We start from the raw sequence: 15,147 nt of genomic DNA, 5'->3' as shown, positions 1-15,147 counted from the left end.
TTGACCATGCACAGTTGTTCGAGGGCTTTGTTTTTCTTCTTTTTCAGTGGGGGAGGAGGAAGGGCTAGGGGAGATAGGGACAGATGAAAAAGAAAGAATTTAAAAAACTAAGCATTTTACACACATGATCTCATTTGATGCTTACAGCAACACTGAGAGGGGCTATTATTATCCCTGTTTTCCATATAACCTAAGTGAGGTGTAGAAAGGTTAATTAACTTGCTAAGGGTTACACATCTCCTTAGTGGCAGTGGCAGGATTCAAATTCAGGTCATCTTGATTTTAAGACTACTTTTCTTGTACATCGCAGTGGCCAACCTCCCTATGTAATGGAATTGACAAACACGAACTTGGATAGAGTGCTGGCTGGCCCTGGAACCAGGAGGACCTGAGTTCAAATTCGACCTCAGACACTTGACACTTTCTGGGCAATTTGCTTAACCCCGATAGTAGAGAGAGAGAGAAAGAGAGAGAGAGAGAGAGAGAGAGAAAGAGAGAGAAAGAGAGAGAGAGAGAGAGAGAGAGAGAGAGAGAGAGAAAGAGAGAGAAAGAGAGAGAGAGAGAGAGAGAGAGAGAGAGAGAGGGAGAGGGAGAGGGAGAGGGAGAGAGAGAGGGAGAGGGAGAGGGAGAGGGAGAGAGAGAGAGAGAGAGCCAAGAGAGAGAGAGTGGAGAGAGAGAGATAGAGAGATAGAGAGAGAGAGAGAGAGAGAGAGAGAGAGAGAGAGAATACAAACACAAACTACAGTACAGCCATATATGTCTATAACCAGATGAGTAGCCTAGCTACCAGGTAAAAAAATTTTTTATTCCACAACAGCAAGTCATAAAGCAGTGTATGTGTGTGTGTGATACATATACATATATACATGCATATTCTATACATATACATTCTATACACACACACATACATACTCTTCTCCATCCAAGTTCACAAACTCCCAGGTTAAGAACCCCTCGTGTGAAGTGTAACCAGGATGGAATCTGTATTGGTTGAAGAAATATGCAAGAGAGATTTAACGACAGATCTTTGAAATATTGAACTCTAGGGTTTTATACTTTTCAAAAACTTTATTCACATTCTTTAGACTTGTTTAATCTTCACACCAACTTTATGTGACATTTGGAACAAGTTACTTGATGTCTGTTTTCCTCATCTCTAAGATGGAAAGGGTAATGACTCATGTCCTACCCACCTTTAGATGCCTTGTGTCTTTTTCTCCCAATCCCAAGAGCTTTCAAACCAAATACTCTAGTGGAATCTTCAGTTTCTTTCAGAAAAGTTCTTATATGACCATAAAGGCACAAGAAAATACATGCTACGTCAGACTAATCCTCAGGGCTTGAGGTTGGGGGAGAAGAATATGTTATAGTTATTGTTTGATGCTGACCATGATCTTTCAAACCTGACCAGGTCTCCCAACCTAAACTGTACTGTTGCCAGAGGTCTGTCATAGGGAGAAAGGAGAATAAAAAGGACATAAAGGGAAGAAAACCCGATAAAATGGAGAGAGAAGAGTGTGGAAGAAGAAAATGTTTAAGAAAATCCAGAGTGGTTTGGAGGGGCCAAAGAAAAATGTAGACTTACAGTTACCAAAAGAATATTGAATGAGTCACTAAATTTTGTTGATTCTTCCATTGCAGTGACCTTTTATATATCCCTTCCTTTTTATTACCAAGTCCACCAACCCAGTACGGGGCCTTATCACCCCCTTTCGAGGTTATTGCAATAACTTCCTAACTGATCTTATTGCCTCCAGACTATTTCCTTTCAATGTGTTTTGTACAACACTCAGATTAGTTTTCCTATATAAACCCCTGCTTTCCTCATGCCACTCTTCTACTCAATTTTTCTTCAATGTCCGTGGGGTAAATTCCACAGTCTTTAGCTGGCTCCTCAAAGTTCTTTATGCTCTGGCACCACCACACTACCCTAAACTCTCACTACTTCCTTAGCAATATCTTTTGCCCCAATGAATTGGTCTATTTACCCTCTCGAAGCATGCTTTCTATATTCCTGCTATGTGGTACCTTTGCTCTGAATGTCAGTGGCTATAACATCATTCCCTCCACCTAAAATACCTAGTCCTTTCCTTTCCTCCCATGTAATCATTATCCATCCTTTAAGGCTTGACTCAGGAGTCACTCTCCATGAAACCTTCTCTAATCACTCTACTCTTTCCATTCATTTGGTGTATGGATAGGAGGGAGGGAAGGAAAGAAGGGGATTAAAAGATGAGATGGAGAAACAAAGAAAAAAGGGATGAGGTCTCCTTCAATGCTGGAGTCTGATTCTACAAATGTTCATGCTGGCTCCACCCATAATAAGTCACAACATTTCTCTGGGCCTCAGTTTCCTCATCTGACTAGTCACTAGATCATCTCTAAGATCCCTTTCATCTCTAAGCACCTAGGATTCTGCTTTTCTATTCATTTTGACATCATGTTGGACTTTCCAGAGCCCTAGAAAGGGGCCACTTTTGGGTAAGAATTTTCTCAATGAGTCTATACCAAGCTGGTGTGAGCAAGCACCCCCCTCCAAAAAAAAAAGCTATTAAACTTCTTAGTGATGTGAACCAGATGGAAAATAAGACAAAAGAATTCACAACTCATGTTAGACTGAATTGAATGCCTTTAATTTCACACAATGAATAACATATGAATAGGATTAACTTTTTTTTTTCTTTTTTTCCTTTTTTTTTTCCTTTTTTGTAGTTAAGTGCTCTATACTGTGCTAACCTGGTCTGGTAGCGAAAAGACTGAGCTTTCTTTTAGAAAAAAATGTTTAAAAATCAACATCTAAGATCATGGAGGAGCATGACATTAAAGCATGCCAGATGTATCTACGCCTCAAAGAACAGCAAGTCCATATCCATTTTGAAATGTACAAAAATGCTTTATGAATAAAAACTGTTACAAAAAGAACATTTCAAACAATGTACAAGTTTCTTGCCTCTATATTCAATAAAATACAAATACATTTTTTTGCTCTAAAATATGTTTACATACAATCAAAGTAGAACATGCAAATTACACTTTAAAAAAGGCTTTTAAAAACCACTTATGAATACAAACTAAAAATTAGCCAGCACGACTTGTAAAACAATCTTGTGCCCCATTCTTTTTCTTTTGAAATATATACATATTTAACACGTCATGTGCATTTATTATTATTTAAGAAATAGCTTTAAAAAAAAGTAAAGAAAAGAAACCAACATAGGGGTGGAGCTGCCCTCCCATGTTGACCAATTGACAGCTCTTCCCCTAGCTTCACTATTTTTTGTTTCTTTTTTCATTTTCTTTTTTTTTAGTGTTTGCTACAACCTGGGTAGGTGGGCAGGCAGGCTCTGGAGATCCAGGAAGTTCCTTCCTTGGTTGAAATGTGCTTCTCTAAGAACTGTCCCCAAATGACCAAGCCCCTCACTCTGGACTAACTGGGAAGGACCAAGGGCCAACTTTCTGGGAAACAAGAGGCAGGGGGTGGGGAGTCTTTTTTTGTGTAAAGAACACAGAGAGAAATGCGAAGGCAAAGACAACTTGACCAGGTTTGAGAGTTCCTGTCCTTAGGCACTGCGATGCTATTTGTTGTTAACTGTGCTGTCCTGGACCATTGTGAGATGGTAGACTGGAGAGAGCTGGGGGTGGGGGAAATGATGTCCTCAGTTTTCTGCTATGAAATGAGAGGAACAGAATCCAGTAACGTAATTCTGAAATGGCTTTTAAGACGCATCTGCTTCCACTGCCTCATCTCCTCCCATGCTACAGTTGGCATTTTTAAGTCCTTGAAAATATATGTATAGAATTTAGACAGTTCCCAGGTAAATCTTCCTAGTAGTAGAGGAAAAAAGAGACTCTAAAAGCTCATTATCAGAATATTGTTGGGTAATAAGCTGTAGGAGTGGGATTTTCGACTTAAGCCCTAAAACCAAATCCTGTATGATCTGCATGTAGTACATCACCTTATACTATTATTCTGTCAGTACTTGCTTATCATATTTATAGACCCAGCAATATGCAGAACACCAATTCTGACTGCTGCCTAGCACCCATCTCCTCCGCTGCTTGCAGCCAAGTTAACATGCTAATCCTCTGCAAGCCCCAGCTACCACCACCAAGCTGTCATTGGGCCACTGCTCTTTAACCAGAGCTCTGCCAACCCAATTCCCAGGGCCTGAAACTTAGTCCTTGAACATGGGCTCTCATCATAGGGCTGGGAGTTATTCAAACCCCAATCCTTCTCTATGAGGAGCCAGAGGAACTCCAATCTCATTTCTACTTGTACTGGATGCAATCATCCTTAACAATGCAAAAGACCTTGCCAATTAGTAAAGAGGACATATATTCCAAGTAGGCCCACAGAGATTGGGGGAGGGGGTGTTGGCTATTACACCAAGGTCTTATCATGTAGCTCTTTCTTCCATCAAATCTCCTTAAGAGTGGACTTGAACAGAAGTTTCTGGCCTGCTTTAGATGACATAGTTATTAATGATACTCTCCTCACTCCACTAAAGACTCTACCTCCCTTGGTTTCTTGAACTGCTCCCCTATTAAAAACCAAAATAGAGCAAAGAATTGTCGAGTGGAAAGATGTGGTTCATAGACCAATAAATTGGAGAGGCACATTCAGAGATCTGAACTCTTCTGGTTCTGCCTCTAACTGAATTACCTTGGACAATGAGGGAAATTACGTTCAAAATCCAGGAGGGAAAGAAAAGGAAAGGAGAATGGCTGATCTTTGATATGTGGTGGCTAGACAAGTGTGTGTGTGTGTGTGTGTGTGTGTGTATGTGTGTGTTTGTATGTGTGTGTGTGTGTGTGCTGTGAAGAGGTGAGGGGATCTAAATTTTCTGCACCTGTTTTCAGCACCTATCAGATTTGGCTTGGGAAAGACACTTGATTTTGCTGTTCAACATGGAGATCAAAAAAGGGCAGATATGGTGTCTCTGGGTCAAAAGCTTTAATGTATGGGGAAATATAATCCTTGAATATTAAATATCATCAGAACCAGGACATGTGTGGGTGAATTTTGTACTAGCAGGTCCCAGAAAGTGTTAAACGGCACAAAGACAAAACAATATAATTGGGTGAGTGGGGAATGAGAAGTTCCATCTGGAGTCTGGACCTCCTCAAATGGGGAAATATCCCCAAATTCCCCAGGCTGATTATAGCCCTGGCAGGGACTGAAGGTATACTAAAACACTGGAATGGCCAATGGTGTCAAGTCCATAGCGATAATAGCAACTAGGCTGGCCTGAGTGAATTGTCCCCACTGACAGCTGGCACTTGTATGCACAGCAATAAAGAAAAGATTGATTTGGGGCAAATTCAAATTTGTGCATCATTTTTGACATTGCAATATTTCAAAACTTACCCTCAACTTCATTTGGACAATTTAAAGGTTTTGTTCTGAAATGAGAATGAAAATCTTACCCTGCCTCAATTGCTGCTGACCTTTCCCAGTTGTGAAATACTATTTGGAGGCTGACTGAATTTTCCCTTCCCACTAAGGGATATAAATTCTCCCTCTGTTTCTTATTTTATGATTTTTTTTCCCATACCTGGAAATAGGTGTTCCGGGGGGGTGGGGAGAAGTGGTGTAGAAGGATGTGGTGTAGGAGGAGGAAGCTGACAATACTTGTCTGAAACGTTCACATCTGACTGTTAGAAAACACTTACAGCAATGGAATAGATTCATGTTCAGCCTGAGTCTTGTTAACAGTTTAACTTGGGCTGCAGAAATGAATACTGGAGCTGAGCTATCTGTCCAAGCTAAGTCAATGGCTAAAGTACCACTCCAATGAGAAATGTACATTTGAAACTGACCATTTAAAGACGATTTGTCACACACAGTTTGCATTCATGCAGACTGATAGCTTTATAATTACATTATGTACAAAAAATCATTTTAGTTTATTAAGGCAACCACAACCTGGATAACTTGCCCAAGGTGGCTCAATGCAACTGCAGTGGTGATATCCTTGGAGCATTATTTTTTTTCAGATAAGAACACTTACTCCTTTTTTCTTTTAGGAAATAATTGCCAAGAGATAATGGACTTCTTCAGGTATATATATTTTTTGTATGTGTGGGTGTGTTTGGGTTTATCTTTTCAACAATTTTTAATAGCTATTTGCAAAGAAAACCACATACCAAGGCATTGATATACACTTCTGTTTTGGTTTTGATTTTTTTTTTTGGTGAAATCTTCATGTTCATCTGCGATGGGGTTTTAAAAAGAAGTTTCCAGCTGTTCTCACCTGATATGTATTAAGCATGAAAATAACGTGGTTGACACATAAGTCAACATATCCCCAGATACTCCACATTGCTAAATAAGATGGCTCTACTGTAATTGAACATCTGTGTAATACTTTAAACATGACACTACACCACCTTTGCTAGGTACAGGAACAGAAGCATAATTCTCTGAGTGATGGGGTGTGCATGGGTATGTGTATATGTGTGATTGGGTGTGCACTCATGATAGGTGGGCTGCTTGATTCAGATGTTTATCTACAGAGATGGGGGTGAGTGAATTAATGAAATTTATGGCTAGGTGGTGAGAAGGGAAAGGAAATGAAGGATGGAGCATTATGATATATTTGTGTGCATACCTGGATATGAGAGAGATGTTGCATGAAAAAAGTGTAGAATCTGAGTGAGTGTGAGAAAGAAAGCAAGGTTCTTGTTTATGTGTTCATGTGTGTAGGTAGGTGTATGCCTAGAGCTGACGCTCAACCTTATAATCCAGGAATAACTGAGAAAGTTTATCGTTATAGAAAGATTTAAGCCACTTGAAGATGATGTCACCTCAAAGCCTAGTAGGGTTTTTAAACTGATATAATAAAGCAAAATAAAAGTTAATCAAACGGATTACAGCCAAGACAGCTGAGGGATTTATAGCTATGGACCCCACCCCCACCCCCCATCCTAGCCCTCCCTGCTCCCTTGGAGCTCTTCCTACTCAAGCATGGTTCTTCTTCTGTGATTGGACAGGCCAGCAAATGGGCCACGCCTGTCTGCCTTGGATTCTCTACCTCCTTAGGTAACTGAGAGGACCATTTGCTCTCTTCTGTTGGGCTGTTGGACGCTCTTATGTTTTAAAGGTATGGCGATCCTGCAGTGCTGATTAGCTGGGAAATTCTGTAAAGTAAACTTCCGTGTTTCTTCTGAAGGTGCCTCCCTTCCTTGCTCCCCCAGAAGCTAATACGGAGACTACTGGAGGGAAAAGCAAGTCTGTGACTGTGGCCAGAACCCCCTCCCTGTGCCCTCCCCTTCCCAACCCTCACCCCTGCTACCCGACCCCCATGTTCCCATTTGCCCTTCCCAGCTCTAGGGGAGGGTTTCACTTTCGTTTACTCTTGACTTTCTGTGTCTCTTGGCCTTCACTTCTTCCTCATGTTGCAGCTGCTGCTGTTGCTGTGGCTGCTGCTGTTTGTGTTTCCTCTTCCCGCCTCTGGGTGTGCGTGGTAGAGGAGGGGGAGGAGGAGGAGGAGGGGGAGGAGGGGGAGGAGGAGGAGGAGGAGGCGGTGGAGGGGGAGGGGGAGGAGGAGGGGGTGGTGGCAGAGGTGGGGTCTCCCGGGCCATGTGGATGACAGCCTCGATGGTTGCCATGATGGTATCTTGACTGGCCACTGGTTCCAACACCAAAGGGTTTAGGGTGGGTTTCTGACCTCTCTTGCTGGGGAGGTCAATGCATTTTTCTAGCACTGGCATTTGGTCTCTGGAGTCCTCATCGAACGAGAGGGGCTGCTTTCGGGGTCGCCCTCTCCTCTTCTTGACAAAGTTATTGCCTGTCTTTGATTGTCTCTGCAGCCGCTTGGCCTTCAGGATCTTGTTCACGTGGTCGAGGTTCTTCTTGGTGGACAGGATCTTGGTATAGTTGCACATCTTACGCACCTCGCACTGGATTGCTTCAATCTCCCGCCTCTTGAAGCGTTTCTTCAGGGATGAGCTGGCTGTGGGAAAGAGAGAAAATGCGAACTGAGATCTTAGGGTGTTCAAGTTATACCCATAGATTAATACCTGGAAGGGATCTTAAAGATCACCCACTCCAATCTCACCACCATACCAAAGGAGGAAATGAGGCCTAGCGTTGTTCAGTGACTTTCCTAAGATTTCAGAGGTGCTGGGACTGCAATTCAGCTAAGCCTTCTGACTCCCAAGGGTGCTTTCCACTAAAACATACTTCCTCCTCACATTTTGATTGTGGAATGGACCTCTGCAACAATATGAAACCAAGCAAAATTCACCTGAAAATTTTTGATGAATACACATTTTCTGTGCCTTTTAAATTGATTGGGAAATTTGGCAGATTGAATTAAACAGTGAGCAGAACCTAGACAATTTATACAACAACACTGAGAAAAACAACTTTAAAAGACTTAGGAACTATGGCCAATAAATTGACCAACCATGATTCCAGAGGAACAAGGATGAAGGGTGCTCCTCACTGCCTGACAGAGAGGTGATGGATTCAACATATAGAATATGACATACATTCTTTCTGGATACGGCTAATGTGGTAATCTGTTATATTAACTATGCACACTTGTTATAAAGATTCTTTTTTTCCCTTTCTGAACAGGGACACAGGAAAGAGAAAATAAGTGCTTGTTCTTTAAAAAAAAACTTAAAAATCAATGTGTATAACCTAGCACAAAGCACAAATACTCTTGTGACTTACATATTACATACATTAATGTGACAAGCATTTATTAAGTGCTTACTATGTTTCAGACACTGTATCCTAGGCACTGGGAATACAAATAATGAAACAAACCCTGCTCTTGAGGAGCCTATATTCTTTTTGGGGGAGAGGAGCTAGATATCACTTATATACAGAAAAGTAAACATGAAGTAATTTGAAATAGGCAAGGGGGAATTAACAATTGGGGAAGTATGTCAAAGATGCCTTCATGAATGAGGTGATAACTGTGCTTAGCTTTGGAGGAAGGCTAAGATCCTGAGAGGTGGCAGTGAGAAGGAAGTTCATGTCAGGTAGGGAAGACAGTATAAGTAAAGGAATGGAATGAGGAGACAGACCACCAGATTTAGGAAACAGCCAGTTGTTCTGTCTAGAATGTGTGATGGTAAGCAATCTTAAAAGGTGAGATTGTAGGGATGGTAAAGGCTTTGAATGCATAGGTAAAAAAGTCCCCCAATCCTGCATCCCAAGGCACACAGAGCTACTGAGAGTTGCTCAACACAGCAGTGAACCGTTTTCAGACTTGTGCCTTTAGGAAGATAACTGGGGCAGCTGTGGGGAGGACAGTTTGGAAAGGGCATAGGTCAATTTAAGAAATGACTACAAGAGCCCATGTGAGAGGGTCTAAAGTAGGCCTTATTTGGAGACAAAGAGATGGACTTAGGAGATGCTGTAGAAACAGAAGTGACGAGATTGGGAACTGATTGAATATGATGGGTGAGGGAGAGGGAAAAATTAAGGATGAACAGAAGGCACCAAATCTGACTGACTGGTCCATAAGTGCCTTCTTCAGAAGGGGAGATGTTTGGAGGAGGGGTAGAGGTTATGAGGTCCATTTGGAAATGCGGAGCTTAAGGTGCCTATGGGACATTCCAATGGAGATGGCCAGTGACTGGAGATGTAGGACTGAATTAAAGAGATAGTTTAGGGCTCTCATTATAGGCTGAGGAGTCTTCTACACAGTGATGATAATCGCACCCAGAACTCGCTGAGGGAAAGATTATAAAGAGAAAAGAACAGATGGCTTAGTTTAGAGCCTCGGGAGACCTCTACAGTTAGTCACAAAAGACAGAGAATGAATCCCTCAAAAAAAAGAAAATCAGTGCCTGATGAGGTAGAAGGAAAACCCGAAGAGAACTGTGTAAGAAGCAAAGAGTGAGTACGTAGGAGAAGATGGTTAATAGAATCTGAAGCAACAGAGCAATCAGGAAGGATGAAAGTTGAGGAAAAAGTCACCGGATAAAGCAACCCATCAATAACTTTGTAGGCCATAATTTGAATAGAACAGTGGCATAAGAAGCCTTTAAGGGACAGAGAAAGTGAGCCAGTGGGGAGGAGATGGAGGCATTGAAAATAGAAAACCATATCTCTGAGCTTTCTAAATCCACAATATCTGCATGTTCTTGAGAGCAGATCTTTGCTTTTTGACAACCTACGCCAAGAAAGAGGCACTTTAAAATGCCCTGATAGAAACACCTAGGGGTACCATAAAACCTCGCCAATAAAGCCTCTTTTCATTATGAGTTTGTAACAGAGACAAGAATCTGGGTGACTCCTACAGTTGTACTATCTATTAAGAATGAAATCCTTGGGTGAATTAACGATAGCAGCAAGGGATGCTTAAAGTGACTAAGAGAACAAAGTATTTTTATTTCACAGAGGGACATTAATTTAGAGCTCAAAGCAACTTTAGTCATTATCTAGTCCACCCCTTTCATTTTACATCCAGGGAAACTGAGGCCCAGAGAGGTAAAATGACTTGCCCAAGGTGACACGGTTTATATGCAGATGGATCCAGGATCTGAACCCATGTCATTCATTTCCAAATCCAGTGCTCATTCCATTGAACCACAAAGTTGCCCTAAGCATGACACAGATGACTACTATGGTGATGAGTTGTCACTCTTATCTATCCATTAAAGCAGTCACCCTAAGGGGCTACATTAAGCAAGCTTGGATACGTTGTTTTTAATCACTTGTGTTTTCTTAAAAAATTCTATCATTCTGTGCTCTCCTCATTCCTAAATCTGAATTAGTTTCATTTTCTTTCATAGAACTCTTCTACCATATTTGCTCAGAATGAATACGGTTATTAAGAATTCATCTCTCCCCTTTCCTCATTACGTTTTTCCTCTATTTCAGTACTCAATCATATTCTGCTTAACACCTGATCATACAGGTGTTCTCAAAGTCTTAGTGCACTTTTAAGCTTTAATAACTTTGGAAATATGTTATAAACTTACTTAAGCTTTATTTGACAGTTGAATTATTTCAGTTTGTTTTATACTCGGTTTTTGTGAATTCTGAAAAAGAATTTAATTTTAACTTTAACAAGATGGGGCATTCTGTGATTATTCATTGTATATGTGAGGATCTCTGGATGACACTTTCTCAGACCAGTGGGTCAGTATAGGAGGTTCTCTTTCCTGGCCTCCTCAGTTACCTGATCTATCTCCCTTAGAGTTTTTCATGTGGGGGTCACATCAAAACTGCTGTGTATGCATGACAACATTGTTTGGTTTATCTTAAGGCTAGGATCTATTTAGTCACTGAGCAGCAGCTGATGGAAGTTTTTACAAAGATCAAAAATTGACTAGAGAGATGTATGACATTAGACAGTGATAATGTTGAATTTTAATAAGGAACATATCAATATTTTAAGTTTTAAATAATTAACCTTTCAAATTTTTTTGGATAAATTTTTTTGCATTTAAATTTCTGTAGTTTTAAAAGCTTAAAAATGCACTAAGACCTTTGGAACATGCTCTATATTGGTATAGTTCATATGAACATCTTTCCTGCCTAGGTTTAGGATAAATAAAATACCAGAGAATATACATTAAAACTTTTCATGCTACACTGAGTCAGAACACTGAGACTTGGAACACCTGTGTCAGAAAATCTAGATTTGAATCTTGGTTTTGCCAGTTACTAGTTATATAACCCTGGAAAAGTTGTCCAAATTATCTAAATTTCAGTTTTCTCATCTGAATAATGGGGATAATCTGTCTGACTCTTTGTGATCCCTTCTTTTGGGTGTTCTCTTGGCAAAAATGCTGGAGTGGTTTGTCATGTCCTTCTCCAGGTCATTTTACAGATGAGGAATTGAGGTAAACAAACTTCAGTGACTTGACCTGGCTCATGGAGCTTCTAAGTATCTGAGGCCACATTTGAACTCATGAAGGTGAATCTTCCTGATTCCAAGCCCAGTGCTCTATCCACAGCGCCACCTAGCTCCAATGGGGAATGATACTTGCCCTGTTTACCTCACATGGTGGTTGTCAAGATCAAAAAGAGACAGTGGAGGTAGAAATACTACTAAAACTATAACACACAATAAATTTAGGGTGTAATTACCATCTTGTATCACCTCAAGTACACAGTAGGCGATCAGTAAATACTTGTTAAATTAAAACAATGACATGTGGGCTTTCACATCAACTAGCTTTCAGAGCAATTTCATACGAGCTAACAATCCACTTTATATCTCAATCCCATACCAGTAGTGGGAAGCTAATTCATCCTGATACCCGTCTGTTAACAGAACCCATATTCCCTTCATTTTTTCAATGACTCAAGTGAAGGTTGATAGTAGGGCACTGGATATTTTAGTGAGCGTACATGTGACTTTCAATTTTCTTCCAATGTTCTGGGCTACTCAAACCCCAGAAAATGTCCACGTTAACCATGTCCTCCTTAAGCGGCTCATCCTCTGTGGACTTCAAGGGAAATATCACCCAGGTGTTTCTGATTCATTTACACTCAAGTCACTAGGCTGTTCTCTGGAAAGGGTTCTTTTCATGTCCCAGTGACCAGATGCGTCTCCATTTTATGAGCCAAGATTGTCTGACTCAGGAAGTCCTCTGTTCCAGCCACTAAATGGCCCTCAGAACTGTTTTGTTTTGAAGTACGGAAACCATAAAGTGGGAATAGCTTCAAGATATAGCAGAAGAGACACCCCCTTCCCCCCTCCCCATGCCAGTGTATCGTCTCCTTAACACTGTACACACACAAACACGCAACATACTCAGTCTCGGGAGTCCCATCTTCACGGGGCTCAGTCCTTGGAGATATGATTCAGTCATCAACTTGTCCTCACCATAGGGAGCTATTTCCCCCAACGAGGTAACCTCCAACATGGCCCAATATAGGCTGCGTAGTACTTTTAAACCCCACAGGAGGGAAACAAATGTGTTTCATTTTAGCATTGTGGTTTGTTGACTCTTTTCTTGGTTCACACAATAGTGAGAAAGTACAAAAACTCTCCGAACAAAGTGTTTGGAAGAGGGGTAGGATTTACAACAGGGGCTAGGATGCTGGATCTCTACAATCTATCCTCACCTTCATCTGGGTAAACTCAGGCAAGACCAGTTGAGTAACCCCTCACGTTACTCACCGCACTCCTTCCATGCCAAGCACAGCTGTTCGTGCAAGGCTCCTTTATAAAGCCTGGGGAACAGTAAACTTTTGTGTGGCTGCTGGCTCCAGGTTCCATTGGTCAGGTCAGATTTTATTACCATTGGCAAGTCTTACAGGGGCAGTGCGTGATACAGTAGGATCTTTCAAATCAGTTATAAAGATCCAAACCGAACAAAACTAGACTGAGTTTTTGGATGTAAAAATAGTAACATTTCAGAGTTAATTTTTTAATAGAGGTGGCATCAGACCAGCATAACACCCAATTGCTTTAAATATAGTGTCCAATGAAGCTAGAGATCAAGTTTTTTAAACAGCCAATATAAATAGTGACTTTAAAACCAACAAATATGCCAACTTCAAGTATAAGGAATTTCTTTGGCAGTATTATTTTAACACAAATATTCACCCCAAATTCCCTAGCCTCATTCCCTTCAGTAGTTTTCATTCAAAGGTAGATTGTCACATACACCAGGTAGGGAACTTATACCTAAATAGCCTGTAAACACATTGGGCCATTCTGTGTGTGTGTGTGTGTGTGTGTGTGTGTGTGTGTATGGGGGGATTAAATTGTGATTTTTGAGTTATTTTCCATTTTCATCCATTTGTGTGTGCATTTGTATATGTGCACATGTGTGTTTGTGCATGTTTGTGTGTATGTGCAGATCTGTGATTTCGTCAGTATATACTGGAACTCCCAGTATAGCAAGCCCCTCCACTAATGCAGCTCTACTAGTCTTGGAAAGTTGCCTGGGGGCACTGAGAGGTTAATTGACTTGCCAGTCTTCTAATGTTTGAGAAACTAGACCTGACCCTTGGTTTTCCTGACTCCAAGGCCTGCCCTTTACCCATTATGCCTTGCTGCCTCTCTCATCTAGTTTGATAGTCCAAAAAAGGTTACTAAAAGGGAAAACAACCAGCCTCAAGATTAGGTGGGGTGAAAATTCTTTTAGCCAATACTTTTCTTCCTTTACACCCTTAGCCTTAGTCTAGGACAGATGTTCTTCTGTGTCTTCGTATCACAGACCCTTTGACCGTCTGGTAAAGCCAGTGGACCCCTTCTCAGAAAAATGTTCTTAAATTCATAAAATAAAAAGATGCAAAGAAAACCAAAGGTCAGATGTATTTTTTTTCCTCATCCAAGTTCATAGACCCCTTGAAATCTATTTAGGGCATGCTTAGGAGCTCTGTGTACCCCAGATTAATAAATTCTTATCGAGGATAACCTTCTCCCTGACATGGCATTGGAATGGACTTACCTGGTTAAGTTGGGTGGGAGTGACCTTGAAAGATTATACAACCCATTTCCTTATTTGAAAGTTTATTGTACCATTCTAGAAGATGAAAGATTACATTACAAAAATAAGGCTTCCTGTGAAATAATTCCATAATTTCCCCCCCAGATAATTTTATTGTAAATTCACTTATGGTGGGATGGACTTAGAAGTCAGGAGAAATTGGCTAAAATTCTGATTCAGACACTTCACATCCCTTCTCTGAACTCCAGTTCAGAGAATAGTAATGCCAGTACGACCTACCATCTGACAAAGTTTTCAAGAAAATACCTTGGAAATCTTATAGGTATGGGGGTTACAATTAACTTGATTTACTCATGTGGTAGTTGAATGAGAAGCTTCCAGGTGAGTATTCTTTTTCCTGTCACCTGGCAAGATTTTAAGCAGGTTCAGGTGACTTGACTTCTCTGACACCATCAGCTGATCCATTAGCCTCTTGAACTCTTCTTCATTTTTATCATTTTCAGATTTTTTTTTAAATCTTGAATCTAACTTTGTCCTTAGGCTTTGGCAAACTTTATCTTTCCTATTCTTTTCTCCATACAAGTGAGTCATGTATGTGTCAATTTATTTGGGTCAATGAGGTACTGCGAGGGTGAGAGGGGGAAGCCAGGACAAATTCTCCTAACATTTCCTGCACACTTCTGGCTTCTATGATGGCTGGATTGCTTGAACAGAGTAGAGGGGATTCATTTTTGCTGAAATATTTAGGAATGCCTGAGGTAGGAAGGT

The 15,147-nt window shown here is 40.8% G+C and overlaps 1 protein-coding gene across 1 annotated transcript in view; it reads right to left on the bottom strand.

Annotated features, from left to right (window-relative positions):
- Nucleotides 1–7,329: 7,329 nt before the first annotated feature.
- The window catches only part of LOC118838747 (SET-binding protein-like), a 34,832-nt gene continuing 27,014 nt past the window's right edge, over nucleotides 7,330–15,147 (bottom strand). The window contains exons 2-3 of the mRNA XM_036746115.1: nucleotides 7,562–7,955; nucleotides 7,330–7,453 (exon numbers count right to left, since the gene is read on the bottom strand). Coding sequence (XP_036602010.1) covers nucleotides 7,330–7,453; nucleotides 7,562–7,955 — 518 coding nt within the window. The remainder of the gene's footprint in view (nucleotides 7,454–7,561; nucleotides 7,956–15,147) is intronic.

The sequence above is a fragment of the Trichosurus vulpecula genome, chromosome 1 (assembly GCF_011100635.1).
Source record: "Trichosurus vulpecula isolate mTriVul1 chromosome 1, mTriVul1.pri, whole genome shotgun sequence".
Taxonomy (NCBI): Eukaryota; Metazoa; Chordata; class Mammalia; order Diprotodontia; family Phalangeridae; genus Trichosurus; species Trichosurus vulpecula.
The sequence above is the reverse complement of the archived record's forward strand: the minus strand, read 5'-3'. Positions and strand labels throughout refer to the sequence as shown.